Raw genomic sequence first — 20,353 nt, 5'->3', positions numbered from 1 at the left:
TCATTTCCTACCTGTATGAAAACGTAAATACATTATATCGACTTAATATGAGAATGTTATAGATTATATTCGTACAAAGTTACACATTATCAATATATGACTCAAAATACAGATCAGAGAAGTTAAGGCTTGATGTTCCACCCTTCATTGTACGTTACGCCCACACACTGTCTATTCCACCAGTCTACTGTCACCAATTTCAATCATCTTGAAACCTATGTACCCTCGGTATCTCGTCACTGGAGTTGATTTCAGACCCATTTAACGATCTCCAAGCAGATGTTGGAGAGCCTTAATCGTGACTTTTTCCTAGCTGCCCTTTTCTGTGTCAAACTGCCTATCAGGTGACCTTGAACCCCTCAGATCTACAACTACTGGACGTAAACTCAAAAACAAACACACCATCTGGCATCTCCATCCCCAGGAAGAATAAAAAGACTTTAGAACAATTTTCCTCACCAGTCAGTCAGACTGTACAATTAGACAGTAGAATCCGGTATGTAATAATGAGTACCTGTCATGTCAGCAATATGTGTCTAGTCTCCGTTTTGATTGTAAATATCAACACCATTCAGGCTAAAAATTTTGCGTCTATAAGGTCGATATTTGAATAAAAATAAAAAATTGAATTAAAGTAACGTCCTTGGACAATCACCAACCATGTAGAAATTTATGAAATCGACATAACACTGTCTGGTCTCAGATAGCCGCCATGTGATAGTAAATAGGTGATGAACCTTATGTTAAACAGTATTGACTCCCGTTTCAATTCAGGATTTCGTCAAAGCCTTGTAGTGAACGATCTACTCGTCTCTATGGTTTCTCCCGTCTTCAAGAATTCTGCCAGAGATATCGCGCTCCAGTCCAGGCTGTGTGAATCCTGATAACGTCTTGGTGACCAGTTTGATTCTTTATGGTCATCTAAAGCTTCGATATCTTCCGGCCAGTCCATTTCGTCCGGAGGGGGCGGCCAGAAGTCCACGGATACCGTATCCGTGTCGTCAGAGTCTGAGAAGTGTATGGAGGGTAGTGTAGAGGGCGGTTCGATGGACTCAGGCGCCTGAGGGTGTATCGTGCTGACCGACTGCGCATGCGATGTCTTACCCTGGAACAAATAGTTTTCAATAAACGGAAATATTAAAGCAGAGACAAGTTGGCATACGATACAGTGGAAACAGACGGCACAACCCCACATACATTGTCACTTTGTAACATTATATTTCCGTACTCTAGATGTATTGAGAATCAATCTTTGTACTAGCGATTTCATGGCATTTTTTCCTTAGTTTCTACTACTCATACGAATAAAGAATAAGTAAAAAAAGACAATTACATGCCGAGAGGTTTTGTGAAGGGTTTAAATATCTTTTAAGTCGAGAATACGGCAATTGATAGCTATCGTTAGCGCCCCCAGGCTTGTAAGTACAGATCAGTGGGGCCAATGACCTTGGTGCTGAAATGCCATCAAACAACGATCCAGTCCATTGGAAGCAATGGTGAAACGAACTGCCTAAATGATCTATGCTGGAATTACCTAGCCCATATTCACAGGTGCTGTTTTTAATTTTGACAGACTTGCAAAACTGGTAGTGTCGATGTCCTTAGTGCTGAAATGCCTTCAAACAGCGACCAAATCCTTAGAAGCTATGCTAAGGGCATTGCGGACGCCCAAACATGATTGTATTTATATAACATGGCCCTAATCCACATCAGCTACCGTTAATGTATAGTTGGACCTATTCGTCAACGCATGTTGCAGCTTAGCCTCTGTAAACAATCTCTCGCCGTTAGGGGGCCGATGGATCCCTCCAATGGTAAAAAGAATTGCTAGGGGTGCGATTCAGTCAGGCTAGCTATCATTATTCATTTAGTTCTTTGCAAGTCTTGTGCAATTCTTATCATTTACTGAATTTCTAGGAAGTTTTCGTATACTATACCACTATATATTTGTTCACCATACAGTTCTACCCTACAACATACCAGAAAGCTGTGAGAAAACACTTGTTGATTCAGGGTAGTCATCCCAGGTAGATAGCGCTGTAAACCAATACGAGTCGGCCTCGCAAACGATCTTTTCGACCCTCTCGACAGCGCCCTCAAGCGGTCGTCTAGAGATTGTAGGTGGGACACATGTAAAGTTTGCGGCTTCCAGTAGGGACGTGGACGTCTTAGAGAAGAGTGTCCCCGCGGTTTCGAGTTGAGATGTTTCCTCTTAGGCAGCTTGTGAAGACGGTATATCTGAGGGGGCGGACGTTGAAATCTGGGTCCGTACAAACTTGGCTTTGGCTGCGGTACTCCATAGAACCTGTGTCAGGATACAAAATACTAGTAAACGGTACTAACATGGCCAGCATTTCTCAGTATGGTGCTAAAACGCCATCAAACAGCAGTCGGACAGAGAACGACATGGCATGTTCCCTACCAGAATGTTCGGCCCATCAAGGCCCTCTTCCCACAGAAGTGTTTTGCCGCCACCAGTAGGACTAGCAGCACGACAACACCGGAGGCGGTTAGAAAGATTCCTCTTATGTCAGCACCCGGGGAGTCTGGAGTCGACGTATCTGGGTACACAGAGGGAAAATAGCTTGGTTAGATGTCCGAATGAAAGTTCATCTGTGACGGTAGTTGACTTTATAAAGGATGTAGCGTATAAAACTAAAAATATTTATGTTCAATTTGCTTAACGTTATCTAGATGGCGTCATACAATTCGACACAAAATACGCACGTCTTTATTCAATAAATTGCATTCAATGTTCTTACATTGTCGAACATGCACTAAATAGTGGTCATCTCTAGTATAAGGGCCTAACCACCGTAGTCACTTTTTGGATACACTCTTAAATAATTCTGCTATTGATGGAAGCATTGATAATGATCGTGTCTATAGTGGTCACCTATCTACTTGGTGATGACTGTGTCTGGTTGAAATTGCTGTGTAATCTATATCATAATGATTAAGATATACTTACTGGACGTGAGTGGAGAGGTAGTTGCACAAGATCCGTTCCGTTTGCCATCGCCACACCTGCACGGAATGACGACACAAGTGATCAGGTTCAACACTATTGTCGGTATGCTGTGGTTTAAAGAAGGCAATCAGAGATAGCAGACTTCATCCCCTCTAGCAGAGCATACAGAAACTGCACTACTTTCTCTGACAGAACATTTGGAAACTACAGTGCGGACACTTGTACAAAACTAACATACACTCAAATACACACACACACACACACACACACACACACACACACACACACACACACACAGATGGAGAGGGAGAAAGAGAGAGAGAGAGAGAGAGAGAGAGAGAGAAGTACCTATGGTCATGCCAATCATAACCCTCATGGCTGCCAAGAACTTAGCAGCAAAAACGGAAGCTGATATCGTTTTCAAAAACACCGAGTCAGCGACATTCTTAATGGAAAATTGACATTGATATATAGAATATCTTACACAGAACTTGAGTTCACGCCAAGAACGGCGCCTGCAGTATCTGACGCTGGTAGCCCTCGATGCATCGCGATCCACACAGCCAGGACACATTCAACATTACCATTGGAAACCAATACCGTGTACAGTGTCAACCTCGCCTTTCTTCAAAGTGTACACCTTGGTATCCTTGACAGTGTTGAGGTTTTCTATCTCTAGCTGTACATCAGATCCATAGCTGTGATTCTCTCCTCCTATTTGCCAACGGAAGTTCAAGGTGACGGCATCTTCGCTGTAACGCCGGCAGGTCGTTGATAGTGTGCTGCATTGATAGATACAAGGATGAATAGACATTTGGCAGTGATAATTCAAAGTGATTTATACATAAACATATCCGTGTGGACACATCTTGACAGCTGTATTGGTACGTTCTTAATTGAACACGAACAATACTCTTTTGTGAAAGACCGCTTGAATACGCACAACAAAGTCTGCTCTATGTGTATGAAGTATCACGAGAAATGTTTATTTTGTCGACATTCTAAGACATAAAGTCTCTTGTTTAAGTGACCTCCCCTCCCCTTCGCTGCATCTTTATAATAGACATGTACCACAGTGTACCTTCTTCGCGATTAGCGATGAATGATTCGAATGGTTGTCACAAATAAGGATCTTACACTCAGTAAGCATCGATTTACGTCCAATCGCAACTTCAATTTCCTCACCTCATATTTCTAGACAAGATTCAAGAAGGTCTAGCGGCGTTTAAATGCTTGACTGTGTAACGTTACAAGATCTCAAAAAATAAGCAACGATTTACCTCCAATTTCCTCTTCAATTTCCACATGTAATATTTCTAGACAAGCAGGTATAACGACTTTTATACATGCAACTCACTTACAACATTTCAACGTGAAATATCATAAGAACTAAGCTCACCTTTATACTCTGTACCACAGTAAGATTACCGTATAATCCCAGGGGCTCAGGCACACAAAACAATACAATCCAGGACAACCAAGGTGACCCTAGCTAACCTAAACATGTCAACTCAATTCACCATTCTTCAGCAGAAAGGCGGTAGTAGAATGATCGTCACTTATCCTAATGAACGTATCTTTGTACGCAGAAAAATATCTACCAGCCAAAAATGATATTTTGCTGCTTTATGTTATACAGAATATAATCTGTCAGCCAACGACATCCAAATATACACGTAGGTACAGGCCCTATTGTAATCATTGATCAAAGACGTCCATACGTCATTTTCTCTCTGGTCACAATCGAATTATATACAATAGGTGTGCATAAATAAAAACGATTTACAGTTGTGATGAAGGTATAGATTGTGCCGTCAAAAAACAATGGCGCGTTGCCCAAGGATCTCACATTGTAGGTTGAATGTGCAGGAATTTGAATTCACCGTCTTTTGTGATCCAGAAATTAATCTTGTTCAATGTAGCTGCCCATACGGTACCGCTTAATCATGTCACATAACGTTCATCAATCAACTCACAGACAATGTGGCATCCCCCACGGGATAGACAGCCCCATACTGCCTGAATCACTTGCTCTCACCTGAACACCATCCGAACAGATATTGTTGGTTCTCCTCCGGTCCAAAAATCCAGCGGCGATATCGTTGACGCTGCCTGGCGAAATTTCTACATTTGTACGTTGATGTTGAATGAAAAAGAAGTTCAGCTACTGGTTCATATGTAATGCCAATAATGATGAGGATGATACAGCTGAATAGCCAGGCCTTTGCCAATGATATGACGTGTTTAATCATTATACATATGCTATATGGCTGTACAGATACAGAAATGGCCATGCGTACGTGTTGAGTGAATTCCGATAGATGGCGCTTATGTACGGTGCACTTTGGTTCAACAAAGTGACTACACAATAGGTAAATTGCTATAGAGTGCATCTCAACATGTCACTTGTAACTATGTGACAGTGATTGATATTGAGGTCAGCACAATGAATAATTTAGTAATACGCTGTGATTAATCAAGCCTTGTGTTTGAGCCGCCAGCTTTATACATGTATCGACGATATAGAGCACCACAAAACAATTTAACAAAAACGTACATGCAAGACGTACTATTTTGACATTTATTTGCTCATTCATGTAGCAAAATGAAAGCCAAATGTTTTGATACAGTTTTTCTGTTTAGATACAAACCATTGAAAGAGTGGACTAATGGCTAGTAGCTGTTAGATGGCAGAATCAAATAGGATATAACGTTACCATGATAATATCAGAACGTAAAGCTCTGCCTTGTCCGGCAAGCTGACATACAGCGACCTTATACGGACTAAGGAAAACTGACTTTCCATGACCTTTTGACCCCATCACTTTCTGGTCTCCCGCTAAAAAAAGATGATGTCCAGATGATCTCTTCTTCATCTGGAAAAATTCCACTTCCAGCCGTTTGATGTTATCTTCGATCGTCTTCACTCTCAACCTCTACTCGTTTCCTGCGAGTCAGGTAATCTTCCCAGCGGCCACAGTTCTTCGGTAAGCCTGCTTCTTCGTTGTAACTTGTACTTTCGTTTGAAACTTTGATGCGACTTGCACGAGGCCGAAACATGGCGTCTCAACTTTTAGAACTTTGATACTGTACTAGTATGATAATATCCCGTACATTTATGTTATATCCTAGACAGCAACTATAACGTTATCTGTATTGTTATTATGTTGCAGCGAAGGTCGCACTGGTGCCATAAACAAGTTAAGAAAGTTATATGGCAGGGTAGTCTGTGAGCAAATATGGCGGTCTATAATTCAATTTGAAGGAAAATGATTATTTTGATTGGATACTGGTAACGTTAACCAATTTCTGCTGAAAACAAAAGTTAAAGAGCAGATATTGTTAAGTATCCTCCAGTAAATAATATGTATCATTAACGTTACACCACACTAAGAAAAGAATAGAATGATACAATTTGTTGAGATGAAGTTGGGAAGGACTTTTCTTAATCATCAGAAAAGATCAAGGTAGTCAGAGATGGCAGACTTCACTCCCGTATCCAGACAGATTTCCAGTCCCACAGGAAAAAATGGAATCATAGTAATATAATGGTAACACTGCATCAATTTATTGGGAATTGCAGAAAATCACTCAAACACATACAGAAGAGCCAAGTCAAAACAAATCCTTGTTCATATAATAATTTTTTTTTTATAATTCCTTCTTCCTTGTCTTTACAGTGCATGAAGGAATTCTTGGAATGTCAACTTTTAACATGCTGCTGAAGTACAAGGTTATCAGCCACAAAAGAAACATTTCCAGCCTTGAAATTCAAGAACACAGAATGGCAATGCTTGTCAAGATCCACGGACAACTTGACAGGTCTCCTGTCCAACACCAAGCAAGTGGTGATGATGTTGCTTAACCATGGTCTTCCGACTGGAACTCTTCGATAATTGTCGCCAAGTACGGTATGGGCATACACACTAGATAGCTTTAACAACATCTGGAGTAAGACAGGTGTGTGACAGGTGGTTTGATATGTGATATATCTTGCGACCTTGTTCCAGCAAGCCTGATATGTAAGTTATGCTTAAGTTAAGGACAGTTATACACCCTCTGAGCAATACATACACAGATCATATTAGATAAACTATGTTTGTTTGTAGGTAAAACTGAATACACATTTGAGTAGTCTTTAAAAGATAATTGGTTCAAATCTATGACCCACTTCAAGGCCATTGACCTCTTTCTTTCAATAGTCAACCCACATGTCAAGATTTAGTTCCTGTGGTTAATGATTCCATATAAGGCCACTGTGTTCTCATGCCAAAGACATGACCTGAGAGTAGGGAATCCGGGAGTAGGACGTTCCCCCAGGAAATTTTTAGATTCATAACCCGATCAGATACTACATGTATTTCTTGCATTTTGTGAAGTAAAGTTTTCCCTCTGTCACAACCTCATTCAAAAGCCAAATATGAACTTTTTATAAGATTTATGAAGGGTCACAAGGTTCTTCCCAGAAAGAAACACCCCTGTCCTGGTTGAAACTCAGCATAGGGATCCTGAGATCACAGCATGCGCATAGGGGGTCCAAATCACAGCATAGGGGGCCCCCATGCTGAAAAGGCCTGGCCAGAACACTGAAGGCATTCCAGTCCTTGTGATAAAGTAGGAGCTGTCAGTTGGGTTAATTATTCCCAGAGGCTTTCCCCCTAGGCCCATAAAAGGTCACAGATAAGGTATCAAAACATATTAGTTGCACAAAGGCATTTAACCTGGCTTCTCAGCCAATTGTTTACGCTTTTAAGGGTCTAAACAATTGTATTTGCACAAAACTGTTTTGTCAACACTACTTACCTTCCTTCTGTGGTCAAGGATATTTCAATATAATGTCCTAATGGTGTGATGTATTAGCATGAAATGGGAGAGTGAAACATGTCCAACACACCGTCAGCATGCATGTAGCGTGATTTAAAGAACCCGCGCCTGTGTCACATCTACGTCCGGGTCATGACCTCGACTTCCGTATCCGTTTTCTCGAGGCACAAAGAACTGGTAGGTGTTGTATTTTTCCACTCTGTTTTGTACATTTTATTCTTCTTCTTTCTTCTTCTGTGGCATTTTAGCCCCATTCTGAAAGTTTATAATGCCACATGGTGTTCTGGTGACTTTCCTTGTGGTTCAAGATATGGATGACAAGTCCAATAACTTAGATTTTTGTTCATTTTTCTGACAGTGTACACATTCGTCATCGGGACAGTTTACCCAAAATCCATGCCGGCCGGCAGCAGAGAGCCTTCAAGTGTTCCCTGTAAAACTTGACACTGTGAGGCTGACAGGTAAGAAGATGACTCTTACTGCAGCAGGGACTGTCTTAAACAACCTTGTGAAGGAATTGAGGACATGTCAAACTATTAACACTCACTATAACCAGCAAAATGTTTGTTGTTAAGCTAAAGACGGCAGCACATGTCTCTCCATGAGTCATGACTGACAGGAGGTAAATATTTTTGGGTTCTGGCTTGAGGCAAGCTAATGTTCCATAAAATCTGATAAGATGTAGATCATATAGGCCTTGCAGGTAAATATTGGATGTTATTAGTGCTAATTGTGGGATAAACATTGTTATTCGAGAATGGTTTTCCTATGTCTTTAGAAACTTAACAGGCTTCATTCTTGTCAAAAAAAGGTGACCTGTCGGATAATAAGATTCTTGCAAAGAAAAGGGGTGTGACAACACTGAAATTTGAAGCAAGTTGCTTCTGTGAGATTTAGATTTTAGAAGTGACTCTGGTTGCTAATTTGTGTAGACAGTAAAAATTTCAGTGAACACCTGAAACTTACTAGTAAACGTGCACGTGTATGAAATATCCTTGAATCTTATAACCATTACCTGTGGAATGTACACGAAGTCCTTTAGTCTTTGAACAAGTTGTCAGTTAGTGGTGTATACGTCATAGTAGTACAGATTGTGATTCAAGACAATCATGGATTGTCCCAGGAAAGCTTGAAATTGGCGTGTCTCTAGGACAGATTGGAATCAGAGTCTCTCCTACAACAGATAGTAATAGGGCTCTGTCCTTAGACAATTCACAATTCTACTACAACGTATTACCAGATGTACAGATTGGGATTGCAAACTGTCCTAGGACAAACTAGAATCTATTTTGTTATGATTGCGATTGGGTTCCTTCCTAGGACAATCCGCGATTCTACTAGACTACAGATTCGGTTTAGTAGGTTTAACCTAACTCTACAAACCCTAACCCAATCTGTACTTAGTAGAATTGTGGGTTGTCCTAGGATAGATCCCAATTCCAATCTGTCCTAGGAGAGAATCTGATTCAAATCTGTCCTGGGACAACCGGCGATTGTCCTGAATTCCAATTTCAACTGTGACACATATATTATATAACTTATGATGTCTTATGCTACTTAAAATGTGTGCATCTAGGTGGTGGTGCCAACTATGGATCCTGAGGAAGGCCTTGCTGGACCTGTGGCCAACCAGCAGGGTTTGAATCTACATGTAGCCACAGACAAAAACCAACAGGAGCCCAGCACTTCACAGGCACATGAAGACTCTGGGTGCTACAGCATAGATCAGTCAACCAGTGATCAAGCACAGAATGGGGGGTCCATGTCTAAAGGAGAGGTGGAGACGAGTACTGGAATGGAAGAGCAGCAGGACAACTTAGCTGTGAAGGAGAGTGAAGCTGTTGTAACTGAGCTCGAGCAGCCTTCACCTATGACTCAGAGACCATGTGAGGTTGGTGTATATCACAACATGCTTAATTGTTTAGGCCAGAATGTAGCTTGAAAGTATAATTTTGCCTTGAGAATCCTCAAAGTCCCTAAATGTATTACTGTAAAGGCACTTGTGGTGGTTTAATGTTTGTGGATTTGCGATAACATCTTCACCTCAAACTTAGAATTACTGCTAACATGTTGCTTTTTTCACTACAGGTTGAAGACAACATCCCCTCATTTCCTGTTAGTGGGCCACCAATATCAGAAAATGAGGTAAGTTTGGTCATAGTTGTGTATCTGGCATGCAGACTGACAGACTTATTTGTTTACCAAAATGAAATAGTAGTAGTATCCAGTCATGAGAAGCAGTACTTGAAGTAGCTGTATTTTTCTTAAACTTCTTGTGTTAAACTTCACAAGACTTTTCTTCATTCTTCATCGCATCTTTAGAGGAATAAAGGATTACATAAGATATAATGGGCTGTTCATTGTGCCTTTGATGTAGTAGTAGTATAGTCATATCCTTTGATGTCTCGGCTCATAAAATTTCACCTTAACAGAGATTTTTGTTCATGATTGTTTCATGGAATTCTAAAAGAATGCTTTCCTGATGTTTTTCAATAGGACACTACAACCAATGTTCAGGAGATGGCTAGTCCCTTGCAAGGTACCCAAGATGAAAATGCAGAATTAGGAAACCCTCATCTGGACACTCAGCACAATGCTTCGGGTGAAACCTTTACGGTTTCAAGTGACAAAACTGTTTCACTGAACAAAACTGTTAAGGAACCAAACCTTGGAAAATTGCACAGTAGGAAAGTTGCTATTCAGGAAAAGCTGAAGGCAATCGAGACAAGGATTCATGAAAAAAGGTATATTTTGGTTCATAGAGGACAGGACGTAGACCAAGCAACTCTGAAGGAAATAGTTTGTGAAACCTGCCAAGAAATATTTGAGGATAGGGAATGTCTTCTGAGCTTTTTGGAGACAACAGAAAGTCCCACCTTCTCAGAATCTGCCCCGAAGATCAGAAATGGTTCCCCGGACATTGAGTTTGAAGACCCCAAGGCAGCTCACTCGAACCTGTCAGTGTCACCAAGTTCAAGCTCGAGCAACATCTCAAGCCCCGCAGAGATGACAGAAAGTCCCACTTTCTCAGAATCCGCCCCTAAGATCAGAACGGATTCCCCGGACGTTAAAGACCACAAAGCAGCAGACACAAACCTGTCAGTGTCACCAAGTTCAAGTTTGAGCAACATCCCGAGTCCTGCAGAGATGACAGAAAGTCCCACTTTCTCAGAATCCACCCCTAAACAAGAAGAAACCAAGGTAGCGCAGGCAAACCTGTCAGTATCCACAACTCCAAGTTCGAGCGACATCCCCAGCCCCGCAGAAGACCAGCATGTGAATACTGTTGTGGAGGAACGAACAGAGGAAACTGCAGACTGTCCAGAGAGTGTTCCAAAAGATGATAAGAAACCAGAGATGTTGAAAGATGATGTACCCAAAAGCATGGTCCTGGAGTCAAATTACACTCAATGTCATTGCACAGACAAAGTGCAGGAGGAGCCAAGTGATGGTAACAAGGAGGGAAAACATCAAGCCCAGAGGCAGCTGTGCTCTGACTCTCAGAAGCAGATGAAAGAACGTAGGTCCATGGAACCATTGACGGAACAGCTAGGAGACTCAGCCTGTTGTAAGAATGAGGACAAGCAACCAGGGCGTGAACGACAGAAAGGCATGACAATTGAAGATCAGGGCGGAAAAAAACAAGCAGGAGACAAGATGCAGAAGCCTAAGGGCGGTGGGATGTCTCACAAGAAAGAGAAGAACGCAGAGACCAAGTCAGGAAACAAAAAGAAGGATGGAGTGTTCTTCAACAAACCACTGAACAAGAGTCAGGCAAAGAAGGAAATGAAGGAGCCAGGAGCAGCAACTAACAGTCTGGAGAAAAAAGAAAAGTCTAAAGAACCAGTGAAGAATGGAGCAGCTGTGTCTAGACCAGAGAAGACAGGTCAAGAAATGAACCAAAACAAGAGTGGAGTAGCACCCAATAATAACGGAAAGAATTGGCAGTCCAAAAAAGTACCATCCAACATGCAAGAGAAGAGGGTAGAGTCGAGCAAGTCAAAGTGTGCTGTCCTGCCTAAGAAGTCTCCAAAGAAGGATCCACCAGAAGACAGAGATGAGATTGGGAACCCATCCAACACCAAAACGAAGAAGAAAGAGTCAGCCAAGAGTGGGGTCCTGCTGAACAACCGAATGACAGAGGACCGTCATGAAGACAAAGACAAGGCTGGGGTACCATCTGACAGTCTGGAGATGAAATCATCTAGCAAGCCTGTAAATCGCTGTCACGATGCAGATCAGGACAGGGACAGGAAAAAGAAAAGTGGTGACATGAGAGACCATGGCAAGAACATCACTCCTGAACAACAGAAGCCGAGCAGTTTGTCCTGGGAGCCGCTGGTACAAGGCGAGGCTATTGTCGAAGTCAAAGATGATGACATCACCACCTTCAAGAAGCTTTTGAGGCAGATTAGTTTGCCAGAAGGACAAGAGGATGCTACAGCTGAAGAAAAGACTCTCATCAAGGCAAAAGAACAAGAAACCACCCATAAAGTGAGTCAAAAGAAACCGGAATTGAAAAGAGCAAGCAACAAGAGAGATGAGAAGCTTGAAAATGCACCAACCAGTGGAAAGCAGGGCTGCATTGTCCAGATAAGAGGTGACTCCTCTCCATGTCATGGAGACCAAGAAACTCCATCAGACACAGAGATTCCCAAAAGTGAGTGCTTTGCATCTAAGTCTAAAAAATTACATTTTGAAAGATACTTTTTTTTTTACTTTTCAAAGTTATGTTACAAAGTGTATACTTCGTTTAAGCATCAGGATGATTTTGCATGATGTTTTTGAAAAAGTTGCCCTGATGAAAGTGTCTTTTAAATCCACGGTTACTAGAAATGCCATTAATTTTTAAAGTGATACACATAATATATTAAGTAAAACCCTATAAACTTATTCTTTCATTTTCCTGAAATCCAGGGGCCAGCTTGAAGACTTGGATGAACAGGAAGATATCATTCCTTATTGTCTTGCTGCTGGCCTTGTACAACTTCCTGACATCTTGGTCACACAAGGACCAACCTCCAGATGTTAAGTCCTACAAGGTTTGTACATTAAAGTTTGATATACTGTATTACTAACTTTTCTAATGACATGGTATGATTATTACGATCCTGTTTAAAGTTTGGCTTTGTTTGATCACAAATTTCATTCTTGGGCAGCTTGGCTAGCAGGCATATTACAAGTTTTAATTTGAAAGAATAAGAATTTACTTTCTTATTGCGAGAATGGGCAACATATAATAAGTAAACTTGTATCACAATTTATCTGGTATTTTGAGGCAATGTGTACTGATTTCCTCTTTATGTGTTCTTTATTTAGTGCAGTTTTACAAACAAAATTTAAATTAATGTCCCTTAATTTGTTTTTTTCAAATAATGATATAAAAGTGAAAGTGACCATATCAATTTTGTTTTGTTTTGTATTACAGACTAACACATCCGAGATAGCACTGGATCATGTGGTACATGTACAGGTTTATCACATGCAGCGTGAGGACCAGGATTCACCCCCAGACACTAGCACTGCTGACAATGGGGATAACCAAGTTCATGACTACTACTTACCAGATTGGCTGGTAAGACCACTAATTGAGTTTTATGCAGCGCATCATTTTTTAGGACTACAGATTGTGTATATTCTGGAACGTTCTATTATCCCGGGCACAGACCAGGGGGATTCGGGGGAAATGCTTTGTAAAAGAACTTTGGGATCAACTTTTGATATGTTTTACAATGCACCCACACTACATTTGTACCTCCTGTCTTCTATTTTTTTATGTAAATCATATGAATGTCTTTATGTATGATTTTGATACCTCATAATTGAAATCATGGTTAATGCACCTTTAATTTGCCATGTAATTGTAAGTCACCATTATCTCTCTCATATAACTTACATGTAGATTTTGACATACTAAATAGTGTATGATTATGACTTTCACACCTTTATCTTGGTATGGTTGGTGGGTATGACTTTGCACCAATTACTTTATCTCACAGAAGGTTTACTGTACATCAGGAAGGGGGGCTCTTTTCACCAGCCTTCTCAGCAAATGAGCTGATCTTTCCACGACCGTTTGAACAGGGTAAACCTGTGCAATGTATGTATATGTACAGTGACTAGTGTTATGTAGTACATGTTGCAACTTGCTAAGGTGTGTTGCTCTTAAGCAATTGCATCAGGCAAATAACATGGAGTTGTTTGTGCACAATGTTGGCTGTCCTTGTTCTGTGGTCATGATAAAAGTCTGTCAGGCATCTTGTACCATCACCTTTATAGTAGATGTAAGCCCTGGCTTGGTAACTTGAGTGTACTCCATTGGCTCATGTTTTATACATCATTGTGTTGCATGTGTGTTAAACTTGCAATAGGCGGTGGTGTTTCTATATGACTTTGTTAGGCTGGTTAAAGGCTTTGTGTAAGTACATTGAGTTTGTAATGCTGTCAAGTTGATGACACTGGCACTGTTAATTTTCTTCAAGTGAACCTTGATGGTAAATATAATACATTATACTATCTATCGATCTATCGATCTATCGATCTATCGATCTATCGATCTATCGATCTATCGATCTATCGATCTATCGATCTATCGATCTATCGATCTATCGATCTATCGATCTATCGATCTATCGATCTATCGATCTATCGATCTATCGATCTATCGATCTATCGATCTATCGATCTATCGATCTATCGATCTATCGATCTATCGATCTATCGATCTATCGATCTATCGATCTATCGATCTATCGATCTATCGATCTATCGATCTATCGATCATATCTAAAGGCAAATTTTCTTTCTGACCCGAAGAATTTGGACACAGTATGATATATGATGGCACACTGCATGAAGAAGTACTACTAGTAATAATTTATGTATCAAGCCTTCCTTCTTCCAAAGCACAGGTGCACCTCAAGTTACTGTAGAAGTTCAGCAAAACATTATTACAAAACCTTACCGCCCTATTCAGAACTGGCATCTAAAATTCTATAGCTAACTTAAAAATTTCAAATGCTTGATACAACAAAGGTGGTATTATTCCTTTGACACTTGAATGTCAAAAGTATTCTGTATTTCATGTACGTTGAATACTTTTAGGGTATGTTACCACAAATACAAATATCAAAATTAGGTGCACGGAACCAATTACGGGTGCACAAAAGTGCACATGCTCTCAGTAGTAGCTCTGAGATGTCAAGGACGGCTATTAAGTCCATGTTTGTATCAAGAAATTAATGCAAATCATGATGTTAATATGTAGGTTCAGGAAGATGTAGATGATGATGATCTGAACCTTGGCGCAGACGACCCCACTGTTGACCACCCTGCACCCATCACCAGTGTAACAGTTACTGCAGGTAAGGCTCTCGAGGTGAACAGGGAAGAGAACTTTGCAACATACAGTCGCTACAAGGCAGTACAGTTTCTAGCCACATCACAGGATGCAACACACATGAATGAATCAGCTTAGATAATTAGCAGGATCACATTTGTATAAAGTACAATACATATATACAGTAGTAGTTTTGGCAAAGAAATAAGTTTTGTCAGGAAGATGGGGATGCACGTTGTGAACAGTAACCTTTCCGCAGATTTAACTTGATTGCTGACCGAAACAGTTTGTCTCATCTTTAAGTTAAAGTTGTTGATGCAAGTATTTTTTTCCATTTCCAGATCTCTGTACGGAGGGTTCAGAGGGAGGACAGATTGCTGTACTTGTAGGTGGTCACACAGTCCAGCAAACAGATGAAGAGTTATCACATGTGAGTGTCTGTGTCTGAGATGTACAGTCATTTAGTACACTGCAAAGCAACAGTCTGTCACTTTCTTGAATTTTATGTTGTCGGGGAATTTCCCGTACATTGTCACATTCATAATTTCAACGTACCCAGCCCACCGATTCATGTTACATCATGTAAAATTGTATCAACAGGCTAGTGGTCACTCCTCCCAGCATATCCATAGAGCACCAACACAAGGTAACTGACATTATCATACAATGCACTTTCATCTGTTATGATATTAACAATAACATTGTAACAATCATATACCATAAAAGTACATGATGTAGCAAGGGGTCGGCACCATGGCCTAAGCACTTTGGCAGCACAGTTATGTATACTTTCTACTGGTGACGGTATTGATTCCAGTTGACACATTTTGTACTAACAGTATTTCATGCTAGCTAACTCAGATGTTGTTGTTACTTCAGAAGTTCAGGATGTGCTGGCAGTCACATGTGCTCTGGAGGCGGAACTTCAGCATTATAGGGAGACAGAAAGAGGTGATTTTCAGAAAACATATTCTAGATTACATCTGATTCATTTCTTTGTTCTCAGATATACTTAACCCTCAATAACCCTCTTCTTGTCCATAATACTGTGAATACTAATAATACATAATACTGTGATTTAATTTCGCAGTAGGGAGAAAATGGAGTGTTCACGTTGGTTTAAGCCTGCGGTGGCACTATAGTCACATACTGTACAGAAATGGAAACACCAGTTTTAAGTTTGCGATGAAGTGGTCGCTGGAAAAACCTTGAAGATAAAACCATATTGAAAATGTCAAAAATTACATTAAAATTCTATAGTAAGTGTAGAATTTGTAATGAACGAATGAATGAATTTAAAGAAAAAGCATTAAACGATTCTGATCCAATGTGTACGTATACTATATAAAGTTGAATCTATCAGTAAAGCGGACTGAACTCATGAGACAACCACTGTACAATGTTCTAGTTGATAATCCCATGTTTTTACACATTCTAGGTATATCTGTCACAGTGCTGGACATTGGGGGGCAGGTCTTGGATCAGACCCGAATCTTTGGTCCCACAACTGTTCAAGAGCACCTGCTGATGAACACAGCTGCCAGGGTAAGAACTCCAGACCTGTTACAAAGTGATAAAGTTTATTGATAGAGAATTTGTAGTCCCCACACATCATGTGCTTCAGTTTTACATGCCTGCAAAGTGTTTATTTTGCAAATTCGTCATGTGCCCGAATATGTAATGGAAAGTCTTCATGATGATTACTCACTTGTGTTCTGTAGCTATTGTAAGGTTTTATGATTATATACTTTGATAGTACCTTTCAGCACCATGCTTGTATACCAGATACAAAACTCTTTGCTCAATCAATTACATTTTGTATACCTAAGACCATTTCTCTTTATCCCAATAGGCATTTGCTGCAGGTCCCATGCACGGCTTCACTGTCAGGTGGCCTGGAGGAAGGACCGTTCCCTTGGGAACTTGTCTGGACCCTCATACAGCTCAGAACATCATACTGCAGATGTACCATGCTGACGAGGGGGGCGGCACGTGGCAATGGAGGATTGTTGAGGTGAGCAGAAATTCTTGGTACCTTAGTCTGTGAAAATGGGGGTATTGTTTTTGGTCTGTGTGTTTGTTCGTCCTTGTGTGTGTTTGCAGTTATTTGAAAATTGCAGAGTGATAGGATGTGAGGTTGAAATTGGTGTTACAGGAGACTTGCAGGATGGAAAAACTGGTTTGGCCCGGGTCTAAAATCCCGCAGGAAGGTGGGCCAGTGCATAGACAGAATTAGCGAGAAATTGACAATAATGAATAAAACAAGAAATTCACAATAACTATATTATGTCACAGAGGTATGAGACTTTTGATTTCTTATTTGAAATTAATGTTTGGTTGCCCAACTTATACATTGTGTAATACTGTCAAACTTTAGAGTACTGTATCCAAACTTGTGATGTCAATACTTAAGCAGACATGTGTCCTCTAGATATAACCCAAATGATACCATAAAAAGAATGATCAATGACCTTCTTAGATACATGTTGTTCAACTTTTAAATAGTCATCATAACTGCACCACCTAAACTTTTTTGTACAGATCTCAGTAGGAGGAATCAGTACATATACTGTGGAAGTAAACATCCATCAGCAGGCCAATGATGGGCAGGAGTGCAGTGAGCAGGACTGGCCAATCCCCTGGGACAGCAGTGAGCATGGAAGCAGAGGGCATGAGGAGGAGAAAGTTAAGGATGAAGATGGCAAAGGTGAGTAACTGTCTCTGTCATTCTTAAGTGTTTAAGACAACCTTAGGAATCATGAATGTGATGAAGATATGATAGATAATGCTGTTTGTGAAATGATAGTTGTCTAGAAGTCAATTTGAGTTAAAGACCTTTAAAAGATATTGTATAATAAAACAAGATACTTCTTTATAATATTGTGTAGATTATGTAGAAACATTATTTTCTGCAGGCCCGTAGCAACCCACCTAGTATCTGCTTTCCTTTTAATGATCATTTCTGATGTATTGGATATTTACTAGTACCCATTTGAAACCTACAGGGTCTGGGTATTTGTGTACCATCTGCATGGATGTTGACAATAAGGATTCAGTTGAGGAAACATTGTGTAGACACTGCTTCCATCGGGGCTGCTTAAGGAGATGGCTAGAATATGTAAGTATACAGAACATTTAGCAAAATATGTTTGCTTACAAGTATTAAACTAAAATTGACTTACTGAGCTTTGGGATTCATTTTTTTACCTGAAATGTGAGCTGGAAATGTCAATAGACTCAGAACTGATATTTGTGTGCTAGCTCATTCTTTAGGGCTTTACATGTACAATGTAGTATAGTCTTTAATTTCTGTTCTTTATGAAAGTCTTTAAGTTACAATAAGATGTACTTTTTCTAAGCATTCACTCACTGACAGGTTATTATTTTTTTGCATGAAAAGAATGTCTGAATTACTAGCCACCTTTGTATGTATGTGTATGATTGAAATTGCTTTTTATGTATCATTTTTATGATTTATTGAATGCAATTTCTTTGTAATCACCTCCAGCAAAATAAGTGCCCGGTGTGCAGAAACTCGAATCCTCAGAATGGGAGCCACAAGGATGCTTACAGAGGAACATAGTACCATCAAGTAAACATTGTACTATGGACAGCTTCAGCACTTCATACAAGTTTCTATAGCAATCATACATGTTTAATTGGCTAGGTGTGTCATTCATTCATGAAAAGAAGGTTAAAACCTAAAATGTTGGATCTAAAAAGAAAGTAGATTAATGTATACAATGTCTTCTTGTGCCGTGTGGTGAAACTTCTAAATTAAGCTGTCTACAGAAATGTGCTGTACTATAACCATTGAAATGAAGAGACTGAGTGCTTGCTGACTACATGTAGAAATGTGCTGTATAATAATCATTGAAATTATTATATATATAAGAGATGGATTGCAAGCTGTCTACATGTAGAAATGTGCTGTACTATAATAAGTATCATTGGAATTAAGAGGTTAATATCATGCAAGCTTTATGGATGAAGAAATGTACTATCTAATAATTGATACTGAGAGATTGAAAGCATTTAGCTGTTTTGTTGCTAGTTGTGTCATTCAACAGCTGATCATGAAGAAGGAAAGCTTTAAGTCTTACATGCATATCCTGATGAAGGCAGCTGATTGGTTGCCTACATGCTGTTAGGTACAAAACTTAAGTAAAGTTTAAAAAAAACTTACTAACCTGATGAAGCTATATTGTCACAGATGAATATTATGTAGATAAAGATAGGTTATATTGTCATGTAGAATAACCATAAATTTGAGAGGAATAGGCATAATTCAACCATAGTAGAATGGAACTCGTCATAGTAGAAAGGTACTGTAGGAACATCTTCACTATATAGCTTTAGAGAATGGTTGTAGTCAGATGTGCGAAAGTTAGGTGTGACAGGCCTTTCTGTGTAAGATAACCAGCTGCTGCCGTGCCGCGTGCCTGCAAAGCTGGTGTGTTACACCGAAGGGCGGTTATACCGGCTATACAGACACAGATACAGAAAATGTAATTGAAGCTGGAATTAGCAGTACTTGAACAAAGGTGTCATTTTATTATCTTTTTTTTCTTATATCATCATATATAGCAGATTTGTATGGATGTTATGGTCGTGTATTGTTGCACCAATTACACATTGAGGCATCTTAACTCAGTCTTGTCTGATATCATTTTCATCAAATTTCAAACATTAATGTCACAACAATGTAATTTTTGGTTGTCAGAGAATCATAATAAAGGGCAAAAAGGAACATACTCTTGTCAGGAAAACGTTATTCCCCCTGCCGTTTCATACTTTGTTGTTGTTCACCATGTAGTGCCTAGACATAGGGCAGCAAGTTTCCTTGCTGTTTCTGCAGCAGGGTATATTCTTACAGGGGTCTGGGGTATCTTGAAATCATTGAGTATATGATTTTTAAGCCTAATTCTGAAGGTATCAGAATTTACCCAGAAAAGTTATCTCTAGGTGGCAACATATCTGATAATAAAGTTTAATTTGAGATAATCTCAAATCATTGTAGAATGCACTTTAAAAATCGATTACATCACATTTCGTTTATCTTTGGGCATTGGAGTTTTGTCTAACCTTCAAGAGTCCAAAATCTTTGCAGCAATGCTAAGAAGCAGCTTTAGCTATTATATTTGAGATGTGTTTCAAGTACATATTACCAGCTATGTTGGCAATTTGCCAAACTTGTGACATTGGCTTGTCCAGTCTCA

At 39.9% G+C, this 20,353-nt stretch overlaps 2 protein-coding genes across 2 annotated transcripts; one reads left to right on the top strand and one right to left on the bottom strand.

Moving 5' to 3' along the window:
• Nucleotides 1-12: 12 nt before the first annotated feature.
• Nucleotides 13-3,997, bottom strand: LOC136447458 (uncharacterized). Its single transcript, XM_066446380.1, has 5 exons — nucleotides 3,456-3,997; nucleotides 2,972-3,027; nucleotides 2,423-2,561; nucleotides 1,981-2,305; nucleotides 13-1,105 (listed from the first exon to the last, which is right to left on the bottom strand). The coding sequence occupies exons 1-5, from the start codon at nucleotides 3,518-3,520 to the stop codon at nucleotides 782-784; spliced, it is 909 nt and encodes a 302-aa protein (XP_066302477.1). The 5' UTR covers nucleotides 3,521-3,997; the 3' UTR covers nucleotides 13-781.
• A 2,658-nt stretch (nucleotides 3,998-6,655) lies between these two features.
• Nucleotides 6,656-19,881, top strand: LOC136447392 (enolase-phosphatase E1-like). The gene is made up of 16 exons (XM_066446283.1): nucleotides 6,656-7,972; nucleotides 8,154-8,256; nucleotides 9,372-9,686; nucleotides 9,884-9,940; nucleotides 10,292-12,455; nucleotides 12,713-12,837; nucleotides 13,224-13,370; nucleotides 15,063-15,159; nucleotides 15,476-15,564; nucleotides 15,735-15,780; nucleotides 16,014-16,085; nucleotides 16,573-16,679; nucleotides 16,987-17,148; nucleotides 17,676-17,841; nucleotides 18,140-18,252; nucleotides 18,643-19,881. Exons 3-16 carry the CDS (start codon nucleotides 9,387-9,389, stop codon nucleotides 18,715-18,717), a joined length of 3,720 nt encoding a protein of 1,239 aa, XP_066302380.1. The 5' UTR covers nucleotides 6,656-7,972; nucleotides 8,154-8,256; nucleotides 9,372-9,386; the 3' UTR covers nucleotides 18,718-19,881.
• The last annotated feature ends 472 nt before the right edge of the window (nucleotides 19,882-20,353 follow it).

This window comes from Branchiostoma lanceolatum, chromosome 13, assembly GCF_035083965.1.
Source record: "Branchiostoma lanceolatum isolate klBraLanc5 chromosome 13, klBraLanc5.hap2, whole genome shotgun sequence".
Lineage (NCBI taxonomy): Eukaryota > Metazoa > Chordata > Leptocardii > Amphioxiformes > Branchiostomatidae > Branchiostoma > Branchiostoma lanceolatum.
Note: the sequence above shows the minus strand (reverse complement) of the source record. Positions and strands in the feature narration are given on the sequence as shown.